This window comes from Macaca mulatta, chromosome 1 (assembly GCF_049350105.2).
Source record: "Macaca mulatta isolate MMU2019108-1 chromosome 1, T2T-MMU8v2.0, whole genome shotgun sequence".
NCBI classification, from domain to species: domain Eukaryota; kingdom Metazoa; phylum Chordata; class Mammalia; order Primates; family Cercopithecidae; genus Macaca; species Macaca mulatta.
Window position 1 is genome coordinate 37657084 of NC_133406.1, and position 27974 is coordinate 37685057.

The window sequence follows — 27974 nt, forward strand, 5'->3', positions numbered from 1 at the left end:
CGTTACCCTTGTGTGCCAGGCACCACGCTAGGCAGTGAGTGTTTAGACGAACAACGAGCAAAGGTGTCTTTTATAATAGGGATGGGAACCCTGGGGTTTCCAGCCTTGCGAGTGCTGTGTCAGGAGGATACTCTAGGAGGCCAAACGCTTGCACTTTTATGTTTTTGTTCTTAGTACTTGTTGATTTGTCACCTTCTTTTTTTGAAAAGCACAGGGGAAAATGGCTAGCGATCCTAGCACTGTTTGTTCATCCAACCATGGAAACCTGACCATTTTGTAGATTTTGAAACAGTCAGTGACTCAAAATACTATCAAATGCCCAAGCAATCTCTTGGAAAGATGGGATGGCGGAGAAACAGACCTCAGATAGGAAGTCACCCAGGACAGGAACCAGATGGGGTGGTGGTTAGGGTTCCGTTGCAGACAACAGAGTCCACTTTCACTATTTAAGTGAAAAGTGATTAATCATCAGGTGGCAGGTGGCTTTCAACTCAGTGGAGCCCGCTGGGTGGAGCTTCCAGGATAACTCTCAGCCCCCCGAATTGCACTGCCTCTGCCGTGACTGAGCAGGACAGTGCAACACCCAACACGGCACCTCATCGCCTCCGCCATGACGCACATCAGCACAAGGGGAGCCTGTCCCTCAACTGTCTTGACATTTAGCTCAGTTTTGAATTCAAGTCTCTCCCAAGAGCGTTTGATTGGAAGACTCAATCATCTTCAAAATGTGAGCCACAAGGGCATCTGGAAAAGCAGTTTCTAGCTTTCCTATCTGCAGCACAGGAAGGCACATTAGGATGAGGTATTGATCCAGCCGATCTATGGTATCGGTTGCAGTTCATTAAAATATTGAGATTTTCTCTACAAGAGCACCCTCAGGCCTGGACCTCGATCACTGCCCACCCCCTCCCCCACACCGTATTTATCATTTGCTTTTCAGGACAGATGGCCTTTTAGTCCAGGCCTAGGCAGGGCTTATTTTGGGGGCTGATGTTTTTAGCAGAGCTTCCAATCACTTGTGAAAATGTCGTGGAAACAGAGGTGGATGTTGCTGAGCCTTCCTGGCCTGTTGGCTGTGGAACTGCAGCTGACATAAATGGCTTAGCTTCTGCGGCTAGCCTTGTGGTGCCCTTAGAAACGGATGACTCCTCTGGGCCAAAGTCACCCCAAGCCAGAATACACAGCCTGGCCAGCAAAGCAAGGGTTGGCTTTCAGTCCCCACTTGTCCCTTGACCATGCACCTTTGTGTGCAGTGTACAACCTGTGCAACTACATGCAACAGCTCTGTGGTTTGGGCCATGTCTGTTTCCACCACCAGCAGAATGGGAAGGCAACTGCCAGGGCCTGGCCTGGTTAGCAGGGCTGTGTGGAAGGCTCACAGTACCTCTCTCTCCTCTTCCTCACAGAGATCCCCCAGTGTGCTGGCTGCAACCAGCACATCCTGGACAAGTTCATCCTGAAGGTCCTGGACAGACACTGGCACAGCTCCTGCCTCAAGTGTGCAGACTGCCAGATGCAGCTGGCGGACAGGTGCTTCTCCAGGGCCGGGAGCGTCTACTGCAAGGAGGACTTCTTCAAGTAAGTCAGAACGGTCCCTGTCGTGGCCCTGGCCTGTCTCTGCCTCTCCCCATGCAGTGAGGGGGAAGTTTGCAGCGGGGTAGGCCAGGGAGGGTGGAGAGTCCACTCTGGGAGGGGCAGGTAAGTCCTGGAGCTGAGAGGATGCCCCTTGTTGAGCTCCCCCTTCTGATCAGTGGCCCATCACTGCCGGAGGTCCAGCCTCTAGGCCTCATTTGATCTCTGCATGGGGCAGGGGTGAGGAGCCAGAGGCTTTGGGCCATATTTCTCCAGGGTGGTTGACAAAGGAGTCCTGCAGATCTCCTTTGCTGCTCCAAAGAGCAACAGAAAGATTTGCTCTTTCTTTCTGTCCTGATATATTAGCACTTCAGGGCATGTGGTCGTAACATTACCACAACTTTCAGAGCAGGTGCTTTTAGGTTCGTGTCCACATCTAGAAGCATCTCCATGGCTGTGTTTACACAGCCTGCTTCAAGGGCCTTTGAGGCTTGCAAGAGTTGCTTCTGGCAGGAGGCACAGCCAGGCTCAGTCAGTGTCGTCACTTTATATGGAAACATGATCAAGAAAGAGGCAGTTTCGTGTGATGGTTGAGTCCAGACTCTGCCTGAATTTGAATGTACTTATTGGCGGTGTGCTCTTGGGAAGGTTGCTTAACTTCTCTGTGCCTCAGTTTGTTTATCTGTAAAATGGGGTTCACAGTAATAGTCCCTACCTCAGGAGGTTTTTATTAACTTTAAATAAGTCTATTTATGCATCACGTCCTCAGGACAGTGCCTGACACTATTAGCTCTTAAGACTGTGAGATTTTTCATTCTGGGGTGGGGTTCATCAAAAACCTCCTGTTGGAGCTTTGGGTCAGGGTGAGAAGACCTCCTGGAAGGTGTTTTCCATGGCATTTAGTCCTCGACTTCTCCCCCAGAATCTATTACCCAAGGCACTGATGTGGGTGCCTTAGCCGACGTGGCGCAGCTGGCAACAAGCGAAGCCAAGAGCGGGAGGTGGGGGTCAGGGATCAGTGACGCTGAGCCCTGTGTTCAGTCACACTAGCCTGGGTGGCCCAGGGGCTGCCGGGCAGGCTCGCCAAGGCCTGAGCACACTCAGCCCAGATAACCAAGCCCCACAGAGGCACCTCATGCTGAAGCTGTGTATTCGGGAGATGGGGGTTGAGGGGAGTAATGGGGAGGAATGTGAGTGCCGGATACAGAACACAATTTCTCCCACATCTTCCCAAAGGTTTCACTACAGAGAATAAGTGGTTTGAATATCTGAGGATGCTCATATTTCTTTAGTGCAATGAGTTGAAGAGCACATTAAAAATCTTGGTAACTACTGCGTGCGGCTGCCTCCCTGGCTGTGTGCAGAGGATGCACTCACTGTCACCATGGTACTTTGCTCAGATATGTGCTGCTCCCTACGTGTGAGTGTGTGTGTGAGTGAGTGTGTGTGGGGCTGTGAGTGAATGTGTGTGTGTGTGTGAGTGTGTGTTGACTATAGGAAGGCAGGGGCAGCCGGTGACACGGGCGCCCAGCAAGTCCTTCATGTTTGGGTGGAGGGACAGGCCTCTGGTCCTCCCTCTGAGCTTTTTGTGTACTGCTCTTCTTTCTCACAATCTTCCTGTTGCTTTCCCACCTCTCACCCTCCTCTAGTTTCCTTTTTTCTGGCATTCATGCAATTCCATTCCCTCTAGCCACATCCTTTCTCAGTGGGCAACAGGAGTTTGCCTTTGTTTTCCTCCCTCTATGATGTAATGGCCAAGCACCACAGCAGCTGTTCCGGGACCCTGGGTGGGGTGAATTTCACTGTGTGTGTGTGTGTGTGTGCGCGTGTGTGTGTGTGCGCGCGCGCGCGGGCGTTGTGCACCCGGGTGCATATGTGAACATAATGTGTGTGTGAAGAGGGCAGGAGGAGGCAGGTGGGAGGGCCTGGCCTTGGGGTCGGGTGAGCTGCCCTGCTTCTGTGATGAGGTGTATGCAGGTGTGTGTGCCTGCACCTTTGGGAAGCCAAGAGGTCATGCCTCCGCTTGCCCATCTTGGGGCAGGGTAGGTGCTGGAATGTCCGAGTCAGACCTCAGGGCCCACCAGTTTCTGACTGGTCCAGTGTGGCAGCTGAGGGAAGCCTGTGGGGTACGAGCAAAGCCTGTCAGGGCCACTGACCCAGGGCTTCATCGCCAGAGGGCCGCCTTGCACCCCCAGTGTTTCCTCAGGGCCATGTCTGATTTTTGGACCCTGAGCGGCTGGCTCCGGGTTTGGAAAGGGAGGGTGGAGAGGAAGGTGGTGGCAGTGCAGGCGTGTGGTTGGGTTTGGGAGAAGTAATGACCAGGAAAGAGGGTCTCCCTATAGACTCAGGAAGCGCCCACAGCGTGTGCTGAGGAGGGATCTCCACGGGCCCATGAGCCAAAGGCCCAAGACCAGAAATAACAAGAACAGTTCCTCACCTGGGCCGTTGCCCCTGCCTCCACTGCCCCACGCCCTGGCCCTCTTTTGGATACTTTTGGGGCCTTACTCAGCAGAAACCTTCTGGCTGGTCCCTCCACTCACCTCCCTGTAGTGTGCAAGCCTTCCCACCCGGTGAGCCTTCCGCCAGGTGAGCCTTCCATCCTACAGCCCAAGCCCAGGCCTGCCCCTGCCCTGTATATGCCACAGAGCCTGCCAGAGGCATTGGCACATCAGAGCCTCATACTGGCGCTCCCTTCCAGTCCTAGCCCGCTGCTTTCCTCAGGTACCTGACGCCCACCAGGCAGGACGCCCCATTCCCAGGCATGCTTGGCGGGCTGCCGCCTCCAGACGCCAGCCCAGGCAGTGCATGTCCTCCAGGGACGGTGCCCACCCTCCAGGACTCCCATCCTTCCAGGGCCCTCAGAGTCCAGCTCTGCAGCAGGCGAGATCCCCAGTGCAGCCATCGGTTCCTGTCTGTCCCCTCTGCCGGGTGACCCAGCGCAGAATGCTTTGGTTTGCCCATTTCTCGTGTGCTTGGTTTATCTTCCTTGTTGGCTTAAGGAAAAGGCCTGTGACTCATTTTTCTGTCCCCTGCGTAAGCCGCTGGCTCTGCACTTTGCCATTGCTGGGTTTGATGCTGCAACAAGTAAATTACCCAGTGAATTTACACGAGCTTTGGTGACCAGTTTCTTCTGTATCTTGAAAGGCGTCTTTGAGTGAGGGAGGCCCAGACTGCTTGCGAATGCTCAGGCCCATCATTCAGCCACGGTGACTTCCCTTGTTCCTGGCACTGCTCTGCTTCATGAAATGACCTACTCCCAGGGCTGGGTCCTTCTGTAATGCAGGGGAGCTGGCCACAGATTTAGTGCTGAGTTTGGGCCACTGACTCTGTGACGGGGTGCTGTGAGGAGGGGAGTTCAAAGCTGAAGTGATTCTCCTTGCTGTCAATGGAGGGCCAACCCGAGGTGAAGACCAGGCGGCTCTGAAGTCCTCAGTGGATGGATTCATAACCCTCGCCAAGCTCTTGGGGACCAGGGCTGTTTGGTACAGGAAGGCACAGCTGCAGGCCCCGTCCTAGGTACAGACAGGGAGGCACCAAGCTGTCCAGCATCTGAGTGGTCCCACCTCCCATCCCCAGGGGTCTTGGGACTTGCTGGCCACCTGGGGCTCTGGGGCAGCCTGCTCTTCATCCCATCTCATTAGATGTCACCAGGCGTCTCTTTCAGAGGTCATGTGGGGGCACACACAGTGGAGGTACAGCAAGGACAGAGAACATGCTGGGGCAGGAGGGGGCAAGCAGTCCCTGGATCCCCAGGTCCCTCCCTGCTCTCACCCTCGGCTATAGAAGTCACATCTGTGGCCACCTTGTGAGAGGGATAGCAGGTGCCACATACTTGAATTTGCCCATCAGACCTCAGAGGCTCTTAGCTGTGGGGTTTGGAAGACACCTGGTCAGAGTTAGAGAGAGTCCCTTTTCCACACTCCTTGAAGAAAAAGAAAAAAGGAAAAGTATGTGCTTTCTGGAACCTCCTCCTAGCCCTGTTCAGAGGCGGGGGCAGGGCTCACTGGTTCCCTGATTAGCACTGTGGTCCTAAGTTCCTGGATCAATACTTTAATCTATTTGCCCATAACAAGGAAGACGGCCACTGCTTTGCACAACTCCAGGGGGCATCCTCCTGTCATATTCTACGTGAAGTTCTGCAGATCAATACGGAGATGTGGAGAGTACCCGAGGGAGGTGGGTAGTACCTTGTCATATCTCAAAAGTGGAAGGAGGCTGGGAGGTCAGGACTTCCCCAGCCTTCCTCCTGGGCATGTGGCGATGCTGGTAACTGGCAGCAGGGGGCGGTGTTGGTGTGGACACAGAGGAGGCAAGAAGGATTGTTGGGAAGTTGTACTCTGTGGTGGTTGCATTTTTCTTTGGGGGCTGTTAAGCTCTATCTTGCTTGGTAACATTGACTGATTTTTGCTGTCGTTTGTTGTTTTTGCTGCTTGTGTCCTTGGCTGTCCTTTCTCCAAACGAAATAAAATTCTGAGGCCCAAGAAGAAAGGCATTGAGTTGACTGAGGCAGCACAGTGGGGCTGCGATTTGTTCTGAGTTCAGTGGGGGCTTCAAGCATCAGGAGAGCCCAGCCCTGGTGCGGAGGGTGTCCCAAGGCCTGTTGTAATTTGAATCCCAAGCTGTGGGGCAATGACTCCTCGTGTTGCATTTGCTAAGCAGGTCCTCTCCAGACCATGTGTCCAGCATGTCATGGGTCCTTCCCATGTCTCCTCAAAAAGGACCCAGGGCCCAGAGAGAGTAGGGATCTGGGAGTGGGGCTTCTGGCTCACCTTGCTGTCACCAGGTGGGTCCCGGAAGGAGCCAGGTAGCTCTCTTCCTCTGGAGCACAGCACAGACCGCCAGGTCCTCTGCTCTCGGAGCTGGGTTGAAGTGCTGCCTGTTGGCAGCCAGCTCGGTGCCCCTAGGCAAGTTTCTTTGCATCTCTGAGCATCTCTGTCCTCTTCACAGTGCCTAAGAGCCCTGGCACCCAGGAGCATTTCTCAAAGGGAGTGATTTTGTCAGCAGAGGGGTTTGGTGAACCCAAAAAGAGCTCAGTTGAATTCCTGTCCTATCTTTCATTAGCAGTTTGTCTGCACAGGTGACTAGGTCTTTCTGAGCCTCATTCCCTTGTCTGCGGAGAGGAGCTCACACTAACCCACCGAGCTAGGAAGAAGACGTGTGTGACCCAGGTCCAGCAGAATGCGAGGTGCTTTGTAAACACTGCCGGGTTTCAGGCCCTGCTGTGTGGGCCCTTGACCCGCAGCCCTGCAGGGTCAGAGGTCATCAGAGTTCCCTCAGGGTGGGGCCTGCACTGGCCTCTCCTGGTCTCCCCTGTACCAGCCTTGAAAGCTGCCCATGGAGATGACTCTTAACTGCCTGGAGCTCCTCAGAGAGAGGTGGGGTAGCCTCTGGCAGAACGGGGTGGGCCGTGGTCCATGGGAGAAAGCTGCCATGTGGATCTCTGTGGAGAGTTGAGAAACAAACCATTATGGAGTGGAAACAAACACAGCTGTGGAACTGAAGCGAGGGCAACGTTCCTACACGTTTGGAAGGTCAAGGGCAAGCCAAGGACAATCCAGGCTTGTGGGGGGCTTCAATCTGTGCCCCCAGCCACTGGGGCTCCGTATTTCCATCTGCCTGTCAGAGGGGTGTGGAGCGACTCTCGGGTGTTCTGAGGGTGCTGCCACCCCAGAAGGTTCCTGTCTAAAATGTCATGCTTCTCAGGGGTCTCCCTGCCCCTGAGGCCCTCACGAGGCAGGCAGGCAGAGATGGGTGCGCCGGGGGCTCGCTGATGGAGGCCGCTGTGTCACAGGGGAGCTGTGCGGCTGCTGGGCCAGGCCAGGCTCTCCCTCTGCTCCCCGCGGTGCCCCTCCCCCAGCCTGCCAGTCTGCAGGCCGTGGGTGGGCTGTCCGCCAAGGGCAGGTAGGCAGCGTCCTTGGGAGCCTGGGAGCTGCTCCCATTTATCCCTGCAGTCCAGAACAGCGCATTTCCGCCTGGCCTGGCTGCAGGGTGGTTGTGCTGGCTGCAGACAGGGCTTCACTGGTGACCTCAGCCCAGTCACTCTGGTGACCAGGGCCTCTGCTCTTCATCTGGCAGGGGGCAGCTGCCCACAGGACATCGGCTAATATAGGGAAAAACAGGCTCGACCTCTCTGCGGGGTGGGCTTCATGGAGAGCAGGTGTGGGGTTTGAGTCCAGTGTGAACTTGGGGTGTTAGACATCACCAAGCCTCGTTTTCCATCTCTAAAGGGGGAAGAAAAATACTGACTTTTCTGAGTGACCGTGAGGACGGAGTCAGAGGCAGCAAGGAAGTGCTCAGTCCATTCTTAGGAAGGTCAGGAGGGGCGTCTAGACGGTGCCCCACGTAGGGAGGAGGAAAGAAGACAGCAGGAGGGCCTGGGACCAGGCTGGCAAGGACGGGGTGCTGAGGTTGCTGGCCAGGCTGTGTCAGTGGTAGTGGTGGTCAGGGCATTGAACAAAGGCCCACCCTTCAGTGAGGAGCCGGCCTGCGTTTTCCTCACGGGATGTTCTCCCTCCCTGTGTGGTCCAGAGCTGTGGGCAGGAACCTCAGCCCTCAGCGCTCACATCACAGAGCCGGGTCAGCGCTGGCGGGAGGAGCCAGCCTGCGCCTGGGTGGCTTTCCACTGTCTCAAGCTTTCTCGTGCCCTGTTGCCCCAGAAAGAGGCAGCTTCAGTTCTAGGGTTGGTTGTAGAGTCAGTGTGGAGTCAGACTTTTGCGGAGCCACTTATTGTTTCTGATAACCACACACCTGCCAGGTCATGCAGGCACGATCGTGCATGTACACACACACATGCACACATGCACACACATGCATACATGCACACACACGCATACATGCACACACATGCACACACATGCATACATGCACACACAATGCATGCATGCACACACACACACGCATACACACACGCACACACGCATACGCATACACATACACGCATACACGCACACATGCACACACACATACACATACACGCATACACGCACACACACATGCACACACACATACACACGCATACACGCACACGCACATACACATACACGCATACACACACACACATGCATACCCACACATGCACACACACATGCACACACACAGTGCTCTAGCAGAATGTGCCTAAGGAACGCACAGGGGTGGGTCTCTTTGATGTGTGACTTTCCATAATTTCTGAATAGTTTATAGTCTAATTTCCTCGCTAAGCAAATTAAACCTTTTAAGGTAACGATCAGATGGTCCGGATAGTGGCTGTGCGTGTGGACATTTGAAAGATTCAAACACACTGGTGGGACCAGGCCCACAGTCATTTGTGCCGGCCTGTAATCAAGGCAGAAGCAATTACTTAGCCCTGAAGCTCCCCCAGGGACTGAGGCCGTAAATCAGGAGGTGATGAGTCGGAGGAGGACTGTCTGCCCACCCCAGAGCGTGCAGTTCAGCTGCAATCGCCTGGGCCACCCTCCCCGAGTGGGGCCTGGGGTGAGGGCCTCCTGACATCTGTGGAAGCCACATCTCAGGGACTTTCTGGCTTAGAGGAATCTGTCTGGAGTCACCTAGCTGCAAATTAACCTGGGGATCAGATGCACCTGGGCTGTGGAAATGGGGTCCCCAGCGGGATCTGGGTGACGTGGGAGTGGAAGTTGTGGCCAGCCCTCTTTTGGCCCAGGCACAGCACAGCAGCCAGAGGCAGCTGCCTTCCCTCTGTTGCTGAAGCTCGGCCTCCTCTCCTCACCCTCCTCTCCTCACCCCTACCCCGGCCATTCAGGTGCCACGCCAGGGTTCCCCACTCCAAAAGGCCCTCTCTGGCCATTCCTGCAGCCTCTGTGCCTTCAGGCCCCTGTCTTTGGGTCTCTGCACCACTGGAACTTCGCTAATTGCGGTCCTCTCCCCTCCTTCCCTCCTCAGCCCGTCTGTCCCTTCCCTCCACCCATCTGGTCACGTTGTCCCCATTGCCTCCTGGCTGGGCATTCAAGGGCCCATGATCTGGCTCAGCCTTATTCCCTGCTGGTCCTCTGGCCCAGGTCACACCAGGGCCCATTAGAGCCAGTGTCTAGTTTGTCACTCTGGTCCCCGGAGGCCTTTGCGTCTGTGGAAGCCCCACTCTGAGAAGCCATGGGCTTCTTCACAGGGCTGGTCTCTGCTGGGCATTGTGGGTGAGACAGCAGGTCAGCCTGGGGGCCGCTCTCCCACACACCTATTCCAGTTCCTGCGGGTGTCTGCCATGCCCTGTTTGGAGAATGACGCCCTCAGTCTTGAGGGACTTTGGGACTCTGACAATTGATGAGTGACCTGCAGATGCCCAGGTGGGCTAAGAGCATAGGTGACAGGATTTCTGTAGGAGTGCTCTGTGCCACCACTGCATTGGGCCTTCCGTGGGGGTGGAAAGCATGGGTTCCGGGCCCAGAAGCAGGAGTCAAAAGTGGCTGTTCTCTCAGTAAGCACCTCCAGTGCATTTCCCGCACAGGAGAGTTTGGTCACAGCTGAGTTAGCAGCTTGGCAGAGGCTGATTGGCCTGTAGTGAGAAGGGCAGATGAGGTGCTGCGGGAAGTAAGGGAGACGAGGGAGAGTGACCTTGGGCCAGGCAGCTGACTGCTCCAAGCCTGTGGCTGTCAGAAAGAAGGGAATACTAATCCCTACCTACAAGGGCAGGTGTGTGGTTTGAATGAGATGTCTCGCATGAAGTTGCCTGGTGCATATGACATGCTCCGTGCTTGTTTACAAAAGCACAGCTGGAGGTCTGCACTCTTCTAGAAGGGATTCAGGTCCTGCATGTCCCGTTGCCTCTTCAAGCAAATCTGTCCCCAGCAGGGAAGGAGAGGACTTGAGGCCAAATGAAAGGGAGAACTGGGCTCTCACCCGCTTCCTGCTGTGGATGGAGCTGTGTGATCTTGGGCAAGTCACTGCTTGTCTCTGGGGCCCCGTTTCCTCCTCTGTGAAATTAGGGCCTTGGACTAGGTCACTGGTTTTAAAGCTTTTCCAGCAGCATTCATCTCAACATGATAATATCGAATATTCTTTTTGTTTTTTTGAGAAGGAGTCTCGCTCTGTTGCCCAAACCGGAGTGCAGTGGCGCGATCTCCGCTCACTGCAAGCTCCGCCTCCCGGGTTCGCCATTCTCCTGCCTTAGCCTCCCGAGTAGCTGGAACTACAGGCGCCCGCCACCTCACCCGGCTAATTTTTTGTATCTTTAGTAGAGACCGGATTTCACGGTGTTAGCCAGGATGGTCTCAATCTCCTGACCTCGTGATCCACCTGCCTTGGCCTCCCAAAGTGCTGGGATTACAGGCGTGAGCCACTGTGCCCGGCCTCGAATATTCTTTAAAAATAAAAACATTGGATTAAAATCCTGATAAAAAGCAGATTGCTGTTCCTGTGGGCTGGGGAGGTATATGTGTGATTGTGTGTGTATGACATGGGGGCGGAGGCTGTAAGATTCTCTGGTGTCAGGCCCTCTCCAAATAGGACGCCCATCTGTGTCTGGAGAAGGCTGCCCATTCTGGGGCAGAACTTTGTGTGCCCGTGACATGGCTGTGGCCTTAGAGTGGGCGGTGATATATGTTGGAAATATTGGTACATACAGTAACAGTAAATATCAGCAACTTTCCTGTCAAGTGTGGTGATAGATAAAAGAAATACATGTAGAGAAGTGTCAGCTGGGAAAAAAATATATGGCCAGCAGTAAATCACCGCCAAGCAATTAAAGCATAAAATCAACTCGTGCAGTATTTTGTTTCCTCAGGGCGGTGCACCGTTCCGTGGCAGTTCCACATGCGGGAGGCTGACATGGGGCCTGAGCTGGCCCCCACCGACTGCCTTCAATAGCCAAGAGTAAGGGAGACATTCCAGAGGAGAGGCACTGAGTTCAAATCCCAGCTCCACCGTTTATCTGTGAGGTCTAGGGCGGTTACTAACCCTCTCTGATCTTCAGTGTCCTCATGTCCAAATGAAGAACAGGCCTTCAAGCATTCCGCAGGACTGGGTCACTCACTGATTGATTCCTCACACATGCACTGGGCATATATCCTGGGCCAGGCCCTGGATTCAGTAGTGAACAAGACAGATAAAGACCCTGCTGTTGTAGAACCTTCTAGAGAGGGGGAGAGATGGTCAGCAAGCAATAAGTGCACAGCACATCTACTGAGGTGAGTGCTGTGGAACAGGCAAGGAAGTGCTGAGGGGAGGGGTCCAGGGGTGTCCCCCTGAGCAGGTGACATTTCACGGGACCACTGCAGGAAATGCAGGAGTGAGCATTCCTGCAGGAAATGCAGGTACCTGGGGGGAGAGTGTGCCAGCAGGGAAGCAGTGCCCGGCCCCAGGAGGAGGTGGAGTGGAGTGGGCAGTGGAGGAGGGAAGCTGGAAAGGCGATGGGGCCGGGATGCCATAGTGGCTTGGAGGCCATTAGGGGGCCTGTGGCTTTGACCCTGAGTGAGGTGGAAGCCACTGGAAGATTTGAGCAGGGGAGGGCGAGGGTGTGACTCAGGCCCACTGTGGCGACCATGCGCAGAAGCGCCTGTGGGGGCCTGGGCGGAGGAAGCTGGGAGACTGTTAGGAGACAGCTGTAGCTGCCGGCTGACGGCAGCCTGAGCTAGGGAGGGCCGTGCAGGTGTGAGAAGTGGTCCCCAACATGAGATAATTTTGAGTAGAAGCCAGGCGTGGTAGTTCACTTCTATTGTCTCACCTATGCAGGAGGCTGAGACAGGAGGATCTCTTGAGCCCAGGAACTCAAGCTTGCAGCGAGCTGTGATTACACCACTGTACTCCAGCCTGGGCAACGGGGCGAGACCCTGTCTCCAAATAATAATAATAATAGTAATAATAATAATAATTATTATTATTTTGAGTAGAGTCAACAGGATTTGCTGACAGATCAGATGGGGATGAATGCCCAGAGGTTTTGGCCTGAGCCATGGGAAGTGGTCTGAGATGGGAAGGGCTATGGGAGGAGCAGGGGGTGCAGGGAGTTGGTAGGAGTTTGGTTTTGGACTCCAAATCCACGTGTTGAGGAGGCAGTGGAGCCCCAGTCTGGAGCCCAGGGGTTTGGGCTGGAGGTGAGATCCCCAGGGGAGTGGGGAGGGCAGAGAAGAGGTGTGGGAGGAAGAGGAGCAGGAGCAGAGGCTGGAGAGCGCAGTGTAGGAGGCAACAGTAGGTGTGTCGGGAGGCCCGGGAGGCTGGGGAGAGGGGAGCTGACTGCTGGGCTGCAGCATAACACTGGATGAGTGGGGCACTGCCCTGAAGGGTACAGGGAGTGGGCGGTAGAGAAGGGAGGCAGGCAGGAATCATAGCGTGCCTGTATATGAGTGGAAGGAGCCAGCAGAGGGGAAGCTAATGACACAGAAGGCAAAGGGGATGGTTGCTGGGAGTCTCATTAGGTGAGAAGGAATGAGCTGTGTCCAGTGGAGGCGTGTGGTTCACCTGTGGGTGGCAGGTGGGGGCTGGAGCCCTGGGTGTGCGAGTGGATGGCACAGTGAGAGGTGGGGAGGGTCCAAACTGGGCTTCCCTCTTGTGGGAAATGGGAGGGCGGCCAGCAGCTGAGCCTGGGGCTCAGCTGGGGAGCAGGTGGGGAGGTGCATTCGACTCCCGGCCCCGAGGCACCATCAGCCCGGTGGGCAGGGGCTGCTTTTCTGGCTCTGTGGATGCCCGTGCTGGGGTGGGGCAGGCACAGGGCTGAGAGAGGGCAGCTTCCAGGGTGTGTGGGGAGGGACAGGTGGCATCACTCTGGGGTCTGCTGGGTAAGGAGGGAAGCGAGGGACGGTGACAAGCCCAGGGGGAAAGGCAGTCCCTGGGTCATGTGAGTCAGTATCCTGGGGAGCTGGAAGAATGGCGGGGATCCCACGGTGGGAGGGTTAGAAGTGGCCCCTGGAGCTGTGGCAGTTGCTGGTAACAAGGTCTGGGGGAGTGAGCAGTGGAGGGAGGGTGGAGGCCACAGCCTTCAGATCAAAGAATCGAGAGGGAGGGCCCAAAAGGATGGTCTGTGTGGGGACTGCAGTCACCAAGGGTGTGGTGGGAGTGAGGGTGAGCCTGAGCTAAAGTCACCCAGGCAGGAGCAAGTGGAGCAGGGTGGCAGTGCGGCCACAGGGCGGGTGCTGGGGCTGAGGGCTGCGGGCTGGAGGTGAGGGTCAGATGAGATCACATGTGCAGGGCCTGCTCTGCGCAGGACACAGGTTGGTGCTAGAAGAATGGCAGCTGCCTTTATCACCAGTGTCGCAGTGACCCACTTGTGGTACATCATGTGGGTCTGCTCAGGGGTCAGAACTTATCAGGAATGTGCCAGACAGCCAGGGTGTCGGATTTATGCGCCCCTGGTTCTAGAAGGCTTGGTGCCTGCAGGGCCTGCCTGCTGCCCCCTTTCTACAGGGTCCAGACCCTCAAGCGGGTCCTGCACTGGTGAGCAGCCCAGCCAGGCGGTCGGGAACAGCAGGGGTGGACAAGTCAACAGCAGCAGGAGCTCAGGCAGAGCTCAGGTGCAGAGGCTGGGACCCGGCACACAAGACCTGGTCCTCTCCTGGGGTCAGGAGCAGCCCGTGAGAGTCAGCCGAGAAGTCTCAGCTCTTCTCTGCCCACACCTGGGCCAGCGGAGGATGTGGAAGGTGGACGGTGGGCCAGTTACGTATATTGGGGTTAACACACCAGGGGGTGAGGGCTCCCCTGGCCAGCCCAGCACTGCAGGGCTAGGAGCCTCATGCATGGGGCTCAGAGCTGCAGGAGGGGGACAGGTGTCTCCTCGAGCTCCAGCCTAGGTCAGGGCACCAGGGCCGGGTCTGCCGCCCTTGATGCCCACCGCATGCCCACTGTGTTGTGTCAGAAGCACCGACTGCAAACCCCGGTTCTCTTGCTCGTTGCCCGTGGGAGCTGAGGGTCGGCACCTCGCCTCTCTGAGCCCCAGTTCTCATCTGTTAAAAGGTGTCACGGTACCCACCTTTCAGGCTGGGAGCTCAGGAGACAGTCATGGAGGCAGTGTGACAGCGACAGCAAGTGGGATGCAAAGTCCTGTGGTTTAGTAAACCACGGGCCTCATTTCAACCCGGGACTTAATGCCCTTCTTAGAAAAGCTTACGGCTGGGCACAGTGGCTCACACCTGTGATTCCAGTGCTTTAGGGGCCAAGGTGGGAGGATCACTTGAGACCAGGAACTCAAGGCCAGCCTTGGCAACATAGTAGGACCCAATCACTACAAAAAAAAATGTCTTAAAAGATGAACTGGGCATGGTGGCGTGTGCCTGCAATCCTAGCTGCTCAGGAGGCCGAAGTGGGAAGACGGGGAGTTCAACTGCAGTGAGCTATGACTGTGGACTGCACTCCAGTGTGGGCAGCGAGTGAGATCCCCTCACCCCTAAAGAAAAGAGCTTAAAACTGCTGCTCCGCTCTGAGAAGCACAGCTACCTGCCTTCACTGAAATATACTTCAGGCTGAGATTTGGGGTGGGAGAGCAGCTCGGTTGATCTTCTGCAGGAAGGTGCAGCTTGTCCATATCGGCTCAACCACGCCGCCAGTCCATTCTTAAGGAACCGCCGACCAGGATTGATGATGCATTTTAGCTTTGAGCTTTTGGGGGTTATCCTACCAACAGATAGTCCATTGGGAAGAAAACAGTCCCAGGAATTAACAGATCAGAGTGTTCACACTGGTGAATCTTTTTCTAACAATGAGCGTGAAGGTAGCAGAAGCTGGTGTGTTTCCAGATGGTTCTTCTAACCAAACTAATTTTTCACTGTTGACAAGCGAGCAAGGGTTGCACTGGACCGAATGCTGAGGCTTGGCCATCTAGTGTTCCATGCAGAATGGTTTCCCATAAGCATTCCTTTTATTCACTATTCTGTCCTGGGTCTGCCTCAACCATGAGACAGGAGAGCCTCTGGTACTAGCTGCTGTAGCGGTGCCCTTCATCCAGGGCAGTTAAAGGAGTCTTGGACCTTTCTTTCTCTGGGATTCCTGCCCAGCACCTTCCTACAGAGATGACTTTAAAAGGAAAAAAAAAAAAAAAAAAGGAAAAGCAACACACCATTCCAAGAAGCCTGGCATTCCTGAATCCTCCTTCCCTGCCAGGTGCCTGTCACCTGTCTTCACTGCCTCCTTTTCCCTGTCATGCTCATCAGCTATGGCTTCTGTCCAAGAGGACGAAAATTTCCACTGCAGGCTGGTTTGAGGTCTTGATTTATGTAAGAATCTTGCACAGCACTGCTAATGTAAATTTCAGTTTTTTTCCCTCTAGGATAAACACTTACCAAAATACGCAACTTTTCTTTTTTGGTGGGAAGAGAGATGTCCTGTGATTTCTACCCATTTTCTGAGGCCTGTGGAAATAAACCTTTCTGTACTTAAAGTTCTACCAAAAATAGAATAAAGTTAATATCAAACTTTAAAAAAAGAAAAGAAAAGAGCTGCCGTTATGGAGAGCCAAGCCTCCCGACTACTCAGGCCCATGCTTTAAGAAGCAGTTTGTTCGTTCATTCATTCATTCATTCATTCATTCATTGGGTCTTTGTGGCTTGTCTACTATGTGCTGGGCAGGGATAAAAGAATTTCCAGTGGTGGTGGTTACAGGAGGAAAATAATATGAGCCATTAGCAAGTCCTTCCTTGCATTTTCTCTGTGGTTTTGGATCAGCTCCAGCCGCTCTCTCGGTTGGCTGGCGGGACTGGGCAGCAGGCTTATCTTTCTGAAGGGTGAGGCCAGTGCTCTCGATGCCCCCGCGTGGGTGCCCAGTGGGCGGTATTAAGGGGTGCTGCCTGGAAAAGCCCTCGAGAGCCCTCTTCCTTGGCTGGAGTCCAGCCCTTCCCTCTTCACCCCCAGCGCCCTTCATGTTTGGTCCAGTTGGTTAGACAGCTGGTTCTCTGTGTAGCAGCCGGGTTCACAGTTTTACCTCGTGTGGGGCAGGGAATTCTAGCCATGACTGCCTGTTGCAGGACAAGTCATGTGACCTGCCAGGCCTTGGCCTTCTTACCTGTGACTCTGGCTATTCTAAGATCTGGGAATAGGGACAGTGTCTCCATCACAGGCACACTCTTGTAGGATGCCCTGTATTCTAGATCCACTGGCTCCGACTGGAGATGAGATGGAGGGTGCCCTGCAGGGCTGGGCTGGGCCGGGGGAGCCTTGTGGGCCAAGGGGGTGCATGCGGCTCCCTCGGGGAGGGTCCCGCTGGCTGTGCTCCAGGGGAAAAGGTAATGAGGAGCCACTTCTACTTCTCTTTGGTATAAATCCCACAATCAGGAAAATTGCTTCAATTGCTAAAAAACGCTGGTGGGGAAGTCCATTTATTTTTCATTTTTCTTGTGCACTTGCCACCCTCATGCATGAATCACTGTCGGTATGCAGATTAAATTTATACCCCCGTTATCTTTCATGTCTCTAGTGCGCTGGTGTCAACTGGGCCTCTGGTGACTGAAAGCCCTGCCTGCTTTTTAGTGGGACAGTGTGGCCCCTGTGGAGGAGGCTGCTGAAGGCTCTTCCCTCTGTCCCAGGGTCTCCTCTCAGCCCTCCTCTCCTTGGGTCTCTGGTTAGGACACATTCTCCAGATTTGGGTGGTTTATTGGGAGGGTTCGCAACAAGCATGATGAAGGTCTTGTTTCATTTTAATTAATTAATTTAGAGACAGGGTCTCACTCTGTTGCCCAGGCTGGAGGGCAGTGGCATGATCTCGGCTCACTGTAGCCTCAACCTCCCTGGGCTCGGGTGATCCTCCCGTCTAAGCCTTCCAGGTGGCTGGGACTACAGGTGCACACCAGCACACCTGGCTAATTTTTTGTATTTTTTGTAGAGGCAGGGATTCACCATGTTGCCCAGGCTGGGCTCAAGTGATCCTTCTGCCTCAGCCTCCCAAAGTGCTGGGATTGCAGGCATGCTTTAAGAAGCACCGCATCTGGTGCCTTGTTTCATTTTAGTACCTGCTTTGCAAACTGGCCAGGATTGGATATCAAATATATAGGCCTTTTGAAAACACTCTCTAGTAACACATGTGTAGGCTTCCTCTTTGTCTCACACACACACACACACACACACACACACACACACACACACACACACTAGATCTAGGCGCCTGCCAGCCTTCCTCTTTGATCCAGGTGATGTGGTTACGCAGCAGTTGTGGAGGGTCTGGTTCTCACCTGTGTTCTGGGAGGTCCAGAACTGTCCAGAGCCGACTGTGTGCTTTGTTCTCCATCCTCAGACTCGGCCATCTCCATGCACATCCTCTGCAAGTATGGTGCTTTATCTGCTGATTTATTTATTCAACAAATATTAACTCTACTTTCCTGGGTCCTGAATCCCTTTGAGAATCTGATAAAAGCCCAGGTCCCCTCCTGAGGCACAATTTTGAACAACTTAGCAGGTGGTTGACAGGCCTATCCTGACCCTCAGGTAGAGAACTCCTGCTCTAAAGGGGCCCCATCTCCCTGAAAACCAAGAGGCAGTCCTGGAATTCAGAAGCCTGGGGTCCTCCCAAGTCACGTATCAGTCCCTCACACCCCAACACCCTTCTCAAAGCCATCTCAGAAGAGTGTCCCTGAAGTACGCTCTGGGTCTTTCGGGATTACCCACGCAGACTTAGAGAACCCCCACTTTTCTCTAGGATGCCGTGTCCCTGGTGGGGGGCATCTGAGGCTGCAGCTGGCCGTGCCTGTTCTGGGCCCCTGTAGCCCCCTCAGCAGGTATCATTACTGCATAAGAGACCCATCATTCTGCATTAATCTGGGATTCATCATGATAGCCATGACCATAATTAATTTATTTGGTATTAATGTGGATGAAATATGTACTGTCCTTTCAGGGGAAATCAGGCTGCCTATAAGCATTAGTTAAAAGGACCATTAAAATCAAACCTTCCCCAGATCCATTAGGCGAAGTCTTTCATCCTGAAGAAGATAAAGTTCTGCTGTGTGAAATGTCATGAATAATTAGGTTGATTGCTGTTTTAAACTCTGCCCTTGCTTCCCCAATGCCTCCCGCCTCCCTCCTGAAGCAGGGAAGGCTCACCTGCAGCCACGCACCCTCCTTCACTGTCCCTGTCGGCCCCCAAATTTCCCTTGTCTCCTGTGACTGCTGCTGCGCCTCTGTTGATCTCTGTGATCGGAATGGGGAAAGGGAGCGGAAACAACCCCGCTGGACTATACATTCAGTGTGTCCGTTTCTCCTTCCTTCCCGGCCTTGGCAGGGGCCGGCTGCCTTGGTAGAAGCTGCCTTGGTGGCAGTGGGTGGCCTCTTCAGTGTTGTTCTGGAAAGGTGCTGACCAAGGAGAAGTCTGAAGCGGCGTTTTCCAAAGTGCAATCTGCAGACTCCTTGTCCCGAATGCTGCAGGGGCTGAAAGGTGCAGCTTTCTGAGCCCTTCCCAAACCACCATGCCCCAGGCTGTGCGTGCATAGGAAGGGGATGGAGGCAGGCTCAGAGGGCTTTGAGTGTGCAGAATGGAGGTGAGGGGAGAAATGGAGGCAAAGGAGAGAGAACAGCTGTTAGGAGAGCCTTGCTCTGCTGACAAAGTGCGTTTTCTCCGCAGCGTGCTGTCCCCTGGCCAGGCAGGGCCTCCTCCCTGGGAGCGTGTGAGAAGGTGTTGCTGGGTGCTTTATACACACCCGCCTGTGGCACACACAGTTCCCTGTGAGGATGTCCTCTGGGATCAACCATAAGGGCGAGGAAGCCGGGAGGTGCGGGGGGAGACAGCCTGCTTTGAGGGACTTAGAAAGTCCACCTGGTGCGCCTGTGAATTGATGGGTGTTAATCGGACAGCCGGAACCGGGGGCATCAGCTTTGGAAAAGGTACCTGAGGGAGTCTCTAGTTCTCATCAGCCCCTTCTTTGGTGGTTGAAGAGTTCCAGGCACAAAGCAATGAAGCTAGATAGAGGCAGAGAGGACCAGACGGTAAGCTCTGGCTGGCTGGGGGGTGAGGCTCATGGAGTCCCAGAATGGTGGGGTAGGAGGGAGGCGGCTCCAGGAAGTTGGGGGAAGCCAGATGCCCCACTCCCTGTGTGCCCTAATCCTTTCCTGCTGCCCTGACAGGCGCTTCGGCACCAAATGCACAGCCTGCCAGCAGGGTATCCCCCCGACCCAGGTGGTCCGCAAGGCCCAGGACTTTGTCTACCACCTGCACTGCTTTGCTTGCATCATCTGCAACCGGCAGCTGGCCACGGGGGACGAGTTCTACCTCATGGAGGACGGGCGGCTGGTGTGCAAGGAAGACTATGAGACGGCCAAGCAGAACGGTAAGCAGCGTGGCGCCGCATGGTCCCCTCTCCAGGCCTTTGTTCGGGCCACGCCCTCTGCCTGAGGTGCCCTTCTCATGGCATCCCACCTGCGCATCCCTCAGAGCCCTACTCATGCACCGCCACCTCTGAGAAGCATCCCGGATCTCCACACTGAGAGTTAATGCTGAGCACCTCCCCGGCCGTTAGCACTCGCCGGCTGCATGGAAGTATTCATCCAGCCGTGGTTCCTGAGAGCCTGCCTGTCTCCGTGGTAGGCTCAGAAGCAGCCAAGAACCTGGATGTTACCATGGTGGCGGCCTCCTCCCCTGGGTTGGGGCTGGGGTGCTGAGGGGCGGCTGGGAGCTTGGTCTGTATTGGACATGTGGGGCTGCCACTTAGTTTTGCACATCACGGTGCACATGGACCTCTCAGCAGGCCCTGCCTCAAAGGCCGTCGGGGAGAGCCCAGCACTGGCCTCTGCACACTTCACACATCTTGTATTTCAGTTAATTGTGTTCTGTTCCCCTCTCAGACTGTGGGCTCCTCCAGGGCAGGGGCTCCTGGTGTTTCTACAGCAAGTGCCCGGTGAGTGCCAAATGAAGAGGCGGGACGCATGCCAGATTCAGGGAGGCTCCATCTCAGCAATACAGCTCCCTCCACCCACTTCAATATAGCCCCCCTCTCGCTTCACCACAACTACTCCAGGGCCACTGCCCATGGTGGCAGCAGAAGCTCTGCATGGTGGAGGCTGAAGTCAGGTCCCTCATTTAGCAGCCACCCCTGGAAAGGCCTGGCTTGGCCTGGCAGCAGCAGCTCTCACCCTGCATGCCATGGTCTTGGGCAGCCCGGGGACTTTCCAGGATAGAGCCCAGAACAACACATTCCTCATGCTCCCCTCGCAAGGCCAAGCTGGACACTTTTATTCCTGCAGCCCCACCTCTGGCCTCACTCCCAGATGCACCCACATGGCCGTGGGGTCAGGTCCTGGCTCTGAATTTGGGATTTGGCCAAACCCAACATGATAATCTCAGATGTGTGAACACACAAGACATCGAGTTCCTTGGCCTTTGACTAGAATTTTGATCAACTCAGGGTGTTACTGTGCAAAAATGACTCTTGTTGACAGCTCTGGGCTTGAGGAGAAAAAAATTTAGCAACAATTTTATGTATCTCCTTCTAGATCTCTTCTGGGCCCACACACATATGTTATACAGATCTGATCAATAATGGAGAAATTGGTTTTTTGTTCAATAAACATAGTATAAAATAAGGGGGTTGTGGTGGTGAGGAAGCAGGGGGGATTCATGAGGGCCCTTTAGGTGAGCCAGCTGGAGCTGGGCTTGGCTTTGGTCCACAGCAGGAGTGGGCAGGGCTTCCTGTCTCTTTGAGGACCTCCCCTTCCACCACCCCCACAGCTCTGGCCTTTCAGGGTGGACAGAGGCCTTTGACCTCCTTCCTCCAGAGACCTGCGGCCTCTGCAAACCCATCCCAAGGCTCTGTGCCTGTAGGTACTAATCTGCTCTTAACACTCACTCCATGCTACTGCCTTGAAGTCAATTGTGATGTCACGGGAGATTAGGGCACTTTGTCAGGGATGAACCATCACAGCAGATGGACTCAGAGATACCAAGACACCTTTGGAAGTCTGGTGTCATTCATCAGAGATACTAAGATGGCATGACCTCCCCGGCCTGCAGCTGGTTCTCTTCATCAGAGGCCTCATTTGGACTCTGAGCACTCTCAGCTCAGCATCTCCTGATGTTGTGGGTGGTTCAAGAGATGAGAGAAACAAATGTAGATTGGTCAGAATCTGGCTGGGGAGGTGGGAATGACATTGTGGTGTTCACAGTTTTATCGATGAATATTTGCACCACAGCAGACCTCTGCAGGATGGTGGGAAGATGCTGAATTTGCTGTCAGAAGCTGGCTGGGCATCCCCCCACACAGGGAGATCTCCTGGCAAGTTGTAGAACTGGCTGACCCTCGGTTTCTCAGCTGTCTATGGGGGATCATAGCATCTGCCACGTAGGGCTGTTTTCCTGAGGTTTAAATAGGATGAGGCTTGTGAAATGCGATGTGAAATGAGTGAGACCAACGTGGAAGAGAAGTGCAAACAGGGAGGCGAGGTGTGCTCGAGGTTTTAAAGCAGCTGAATGTTACACAGTATTTCTGACCTGTTCCCCAGGTCCTTCCCCCGACCCCACCCTGGCTGTCAGCAAGGCAGGGCTCCTCTGTCCTGGGCAATCGGTGATCCTTGGAGCAGCGGGGACTTCTGTCCACTGCAGAATGCCTGGCTGTCTTTTCAGGTTGTTTTAATTCCTCCTTGCTACTCTCAGCCCTCCTGCAGGCTTACAGTTCCCTCCCATTAGCTAAACAAAGGATCTCAGAGCAGTTACTTGCAGCTTAGTGTGAATGATTTTGTTCACTTGTGCTGTCTCCCTGGATATTTGCATTTTCAATATAATGAGGTTGCATTTTATGCCAGGGACAAGTTCTAGGAAACCCTGCATCATTCAAAACTAACATATTTTAAGACTAATTTTCCCATAGGAATTAATGTAGTGTGTGTGTGGTGGGGGTGGTGTATTCTGAGAGCACATAAATCCATAACCAGTGAAGTGTATCTTTACTTTAATGCTACTTTTTATTTTCTCAGCATTATCTTGAATACCTTGCAGAACGCTCTCTCCTAAATTAACAGCCCAGGGTATCATGGGCTCCCTTGGCCTTCCTCATAGCGTTTTATCACATTTAACTTCCGTACCAAAGTTATTGATTTTTGGGTACATTTTTCAGCACGAGCACTGCCACTGCTACTTAATGAATACTTGGATGACATTGTTATAGGATATAAAAAAGATTTTAAATTATAATAACAGTGAATGTTAAAATAACAGCATATTAGTCCCCATCATCGCAAGAAGAAAGTCCTGTGCGTGTGAGTAGCAGGGCCGAACCAGCGGGCCACCAACCAGGATGACGGTCTATCCCAGCGGCGCTGCCATCTGGCTGTGGTGAAAAGAATTTAATTTCCCAGGCCAAGCTATTTTGAAATTAAGTGATTCTCGAGGAATTAAAACATTTTTGGTGATTGCATTATTTCACAGTTTTTAATATAAAGACTGTATACAAGTACACTATTTCCCATTTGCATAATTCAAAGTTGCATCAGACACTCCCGTGTAGACTATAAATATGCACAGAAGGGACTGACTCTTCAGAATTAAAAGGAAGGCATTTTGGAGGTTCCCCTTTGTCTTTTGGAATGACTCTCTAAGTAGTGTCATCTCTGCGGCAGGGGCTTCAGGGAGGGAGTTGGGCCACAGCAGTTCTGGGATGACAGTGGCCACGTAAGAGAAGAAAACAGCCCACGGAGAAGGGAAGGCACGGGTGTGTCCCCCTCACTGTGTGCACCCCTCACTGTGTGCACGCATGTCCTGGCCGCACAGCTGCTTCATTCCTCTAGTGCCTCCCAAGACCAGGGCAGGCTGTGTTGCCCTCTGGGCTTCCAAGGGGGAGGTGAGTTACTGGTCCAAGTCACTCACTCAGCAAGAACATGGAAGCCAGGTCTGCTGACTCCAGGGAGAGCCTTGTACACTGTGAGGACCGAATGCATATAAAGTCCTTAGTCAACACCAGCACATGGTAGGTGCTAACACATGTTGGCTATTATTGTTTCTAAGAGAGGGTTTTCTTGAAAGAAAGGAGAAAAGACAGAGAGGAAGTCAGGAATGGCACAGAGACACTTTCAGGGGCACACAGGGGAGCAAGCACAGGGAGCAGAGCTGCCCGGGCCAGCTGCTGACTTTATTCTTTGTGTCCTCCAGGGGCACTGTGGAGAAAAGGGCAGTAAGCCTTAGTGCTGGGAGAAGAAACAAACCTTTCCGCTCATCTGTGCTTCTGAACACACCCACGTGCCTCTCTCTCTGCCTCACTTTGAATGCAACAAACCAGACTTTAAGAGGAACTTTAGCTTGTTCACTCAAAATCTGTAGAGGACTTTGTGTTGATCAATGTGTTGCCCAGAACATTCCTTAGACTAGTTTTTTCAAAAAATTTTGACTATGATCCACGGTAAAACTCATTTGATATTTCATCTCACTACATACATTCATATAATAAAAACTAAAGGTTAATGAAATGATCTTGCCATTCCATTCCATTCTCTTCATCTGATTTCCTCTTTTAGTTTTGGTCCACTAAGTTGACTTTACAGCCCACGAGTGGGTTCTGACCCATAGCTTAGAAACCTGCTTAGACACTATTGGGTGTGCAAGCTCACCCCTGGCTGTGAGCCCAGCAACGCCAGGGCCAAGGTGACATGGCTGTGGGGAAATGGGAGACTCCCCATTAGAGAGAGAGAGGAAGGTGTTCGGGGCGGCTTGAAACACAGACTTCAGCCTGGCTGTTCACCTTCACAGCTCTGGCAAGAACTCACGAGGATGTGCGAGCAGAGTGGTTGTCATGACAGGGACATGTGTGGAATTGGTGCATTCATTCAGTCTGATGAGACTTCTACGCAGCTGGGCTGGCAGGGGAGGGGAGGAGCAGGGAGCTGAGCAGAGAAAGGACTGCGGTCCTTACTTTCCAGTGGCTTGGGAAGGCCTGTGGTGCAGGAGCCGGTGCCATGAGATTGGGGACCTCTCCACTCTGATGTCCCCTGCGCCTCGCACTGCCCTGCCTACAGCAGGCAGGCTTAGGTGCAGAAAGGATGGAAGGAGGGTGGGGGAGGAGGCGCAGCTGCTGCAGATAGGCCGAAGCCAGTAAGCAGTGGTTTTCCCTTGCAGATGACTCAGAGGCCGGAGCTAAGCGGCCCCGGACCACCATCACAGCCAAGCAGCTGGAGACATTAAAGAATGCGTACAAGAACTCCCCCAAGCCTGCCCGGCACGTGAGGGAGCAGCTGTCCTCAGAGACAGGCCTGGACATGAGGGTCGTACAGGTGAGATGCCAGCACTCCTGTGCCCTCCGGGGATCCCAGGCCCGGGATGGGGTGGAAGGTGTCCTGAGTGACATCAGTTCACTGGTGGTTGGGCTCAGGGCCTGACCCCAGGGCTTTTGCCAGAACTGAAGAGTTCTGAGGCCCACCTGGGGAGAGGGGGTGGGGCTCACGGCACTCCCAGACCTGCGCTCCATTCAGGCTTCAATCTGCTTCCAGCCGCCTGCCTTGGGGGTCCCGGGGGCTTTGGGTTCGTGGTGGACGCCCCTGAGTGTGTCCCTTGTGCTTGTGTGGCAGGTTTGGTTTCAGAACAGAAGGGCCAAAGAGAAACGCCTGAAGAAGGATGCAGGGCGGCACCGCTGGGGGCAGTTCTATAAGAGCGTCAAGAGAAGCCGGGGCGGCAGCAAGCAGGAGAAGGAGAGCTCTGCAGAGGACTGTGGGGTTAGTGACAGTGAGCTGAGCTTCCGAGGTGAGCAGGGCTGGAGGGGCCTGGCCAAGGCCTTAGGAAAGTCCCCTGGGAATCTGTAATCCCTGGCACTCAGGAGGGATCTTTCTTGAGGCCTTGGCAACTGCCTCCCAAACACAGGCTTTTCCTTAAGACTTGCAGTGAAGGGTGGGGGAAATGGTAGTGGCCCTTTACCATGGGACAGGAGTAGGAAACAAGATTGCTGAGGTCTGGAAGCTGGGATGGGCCAGGCCTCGTCCTGTGGCCCCAAGGCCTCCCCTCCCCTCCTGCTGACTGGGGCCTCCTTCATCAGTCCACACAGCTATGAACAGAGGACCGGGTCCCAGCCTTGTGCCCCTAGCCCCTCTCCCATCTTTGTCCCCTTTGCTGGGACACTGGCCTACTCTGATGGTCCCCTAGAGCCACCCCTTCCTCCAGTCATGGTGGTGGAGAGGACATGCTCTGCAGGCCCTTTTTCCTGGGAAATCAGTGTTGTGAGTGCATGTGAGATGGGGAACTGGCTTCACTTCCGAACCCCCTTCCCCCACCACTCACTTCATTCTGTCCCCTGCACACAAGCTTTGCAGCATGCGCTATATTCAAATTCGTGCATCAGCAAAATTGCAAATTACTGCATGTTGTGAATCCTCAGGTTGTTTGCAAAGAATCATATCTGTTCTCAGTTACTGAGTTCCCAAATGTGGAAGGTCTTCTGCGGAGGGGGGAAGGGAAGAGTACTCCACTGGCGATCAGAGACCTGGTTTCCAGCGCGGCTCTGTCAAATCGATTCACTTCTCTTGAGCCCCAGTATTCCCATGGGGAATACCCCATCTTTGCCCCTCTCACTGCGTTGTGGGGATCAATGAACACAACCGACTATAGATGGGCTTGGGGAAAGCCTGGCACATCTGTATACCTGGAAGGCATGATTGTTTCCACAAGGAGCCTGCGGCTCCCGCAGAGGGCCCTGGTCATGTGGGATGACAGGTAAAGGCAAAAGGCTAACTCAAGGCCATTTGACAGTGGAGTGGAGCCTTCATCTTCCTGTTCCCTTTAAAGAGCATGAGCTCCCCCCACCATGTTTTTTCTAAGGGGAATGGGGGGCAGGCCTCAGAAGGGATGGGGTGTTGAAGTCTAGTCTGGGGAGGCCTTATTTAGGGATTGGTGCGTAGGAATTAGAAAAAGAAGTTTGTGAGACAGAGGATGGAACAAGTTGCCTGCCAGGACCACAATGCCCTGGGGGGACTGTAGTTCAGCCCAGAGGTCAGCTGAGCCCTAGAGGGCAGCCTCCTCTCAGAATACAGGGGCTGTGGGGCCTTGGGGACCGCTCATGGGACTAATGCTCACCTTCTAGGCTTCTTGGCAGGATTAGGAAAGTCACTTAATCTCATCTGGGCTGTTGAAGTCAACACCTAGAACATACTGGATGGTTAAGCTCATTTCTGTTGGATGCAGGTGGGTCCCTAGGCTGACCTATCATTGGTCTCTCTGGGAATAATTACCCAAAGACTAAAACTGCTCACCTCTGTTGGAGAGATCAATTCTTTCAAGTGGCAAAGATTCCATTAGATTCCTTTAATGAAATTCTTCAAGAAACAAGAAGGTTCATTTGCCTTAATCAAGTCAATTCCTTGTCCCCAGTGAAGAGTTTATTGAATACAGACAGAAACCAAGTCCTCTGATATTGAACCTCTCTTCCAGATAGACCAGAGGATTTTGTACAGATGTCCAAGAGTGGTCCTCAGCTTCCCTGACCATACGGGCCTGCTTGCTTCCCAACCAACTAAACCAAGCCCTTTCTCAGCTTGAAAGCTTTCAGGGTAAATCTTGTCAGTATGTAGTTTCCATTCGTGATGTGGAGACATCTGACCCACCCAGTCTTAGGCATTCATCCTCCTCAGTGTAGCCAGAGTATTAGTACACGAGCCACAAGGGACCAGCGAGCTCACCAAACATTTGACCATCCTTCTGGGACCTGGGAATTTAGTCTTTGCAGGTGTTTCTTGTTTTTCTCCTTGGCCTGGGTTGGCCTCTGGATGTCAGGCTGCCACACTGGTGTGTCTGACCCATGCTTGGCTGCAAGGCAGCTGCCGTCCTTGGGTGTCTTTCTTGGTCACATGTATTCCTAGGTTGTGAAGAGCAGGGGACCATCAGAGTCCTGGCGGCTGACAATAAATCTCCGTTCTTTTGTCCACAGAGGATCAAATTCTCTCAGAACTTGGCCACACCAATAGGATTTATGGCAACGTGGGGGACGTTACAGGCGGACAGTTAATGAATGGGAGCTTCTCCATGGACGGGACAGGACAATCCTATCAGGACTTGAGGGATGGGAGCCCCTATGGAATCCCCCAGTCTCCATCCTCCATATCGTCCCTGCCATCCCACGCTCCTTTGCTCAATGGGCTGGATTACACGGTGGACAGTAATTTGGGCATCATTGCGCATGCAGGGCAGGGAGTAAGCCAGACGCTGAGAGCCATGGCTGGGGGACCCACCTCTGACATCTCCACAGGAAGCAGTGTAGGCTATCCCGACTTTCCAACTAGCCCAGCCTCTTGGCTCGATGAAATGGATCATCCTCCTTTTTAAACTTCTCTCCTCCCCACCCTACCTGCCATCCTGGCTTGAGAGAATATCTTCAAGGATCAAAAGAGACTTACCTTTTAAGGATCGAAAGTACGCCAATGTGAATTTCCATTATTTTCAATGGAAGTCCTCCGCTGATTCCTAGAAGGCTGTGAGACCACAGGGCATTGTTTTCCTGGGGAAGCAGTGGGAGAGCAGCCTCATCTCAGAACACAGCACAGGGGGTAATGGCCTAGAGCTCTAGGGACACTGGCTTGTTGGG

The 27974-nt window shown here is 53.8% G+C and overlaps 1 protein-coding gene across 1 annotated transcript; it reads left to right on the plus strand.

The window, feature by feature from the left end:
- Window positions 1–990: 990 nt before the first annotated feature.
- Window positions 991–27880, plus strand: LHX4 (LIM homeobox 4). The gene is made up of 6 exons (XM_077982117.1): window positions 991–1203; window positions 1358–1578; window positions 19555–19757; window positions 24527–24681; window positions 24976–25147; window positions 27321–27880. Exons 1-6 carry the CDS (start codon window positions 991–993, stop codon window positions 27713–27715), a joined length of 1359 nt encoding a protein of 452 aa, XP_077838243.1. The 3' UTR covers window positions 27716–27880.
- The last annotated feature ends 94 nt before the right edge of the window (window positions 27881–27974 follow it).

Excerpts from the sequence above, each read along its gene's own strand:
- LHX4 (XM_077982117.1), top strand. The coding sequence starts at position 991 with ATGTTTTTAGCAGAGCTTCCAATCACTTGTGAAAATGTCGTGGAAACA. Across the intron at positions 19,758-24,526 it reads TGAGACGGCCAAGCAGAACG|ATGACTCAGAGGCCGGAGCT; the intron begins GTAAGCAGCGTG and ends TTTCCCTTGCAG. Across the intron at positions 25,148-27,320 it reads CAGTGAGCTGAGCTTCCGAG|AGGATCAAATTCTCTCAGAA; the intron begins GTGAGCAGGGCT and ends TTTTGTCCACAG.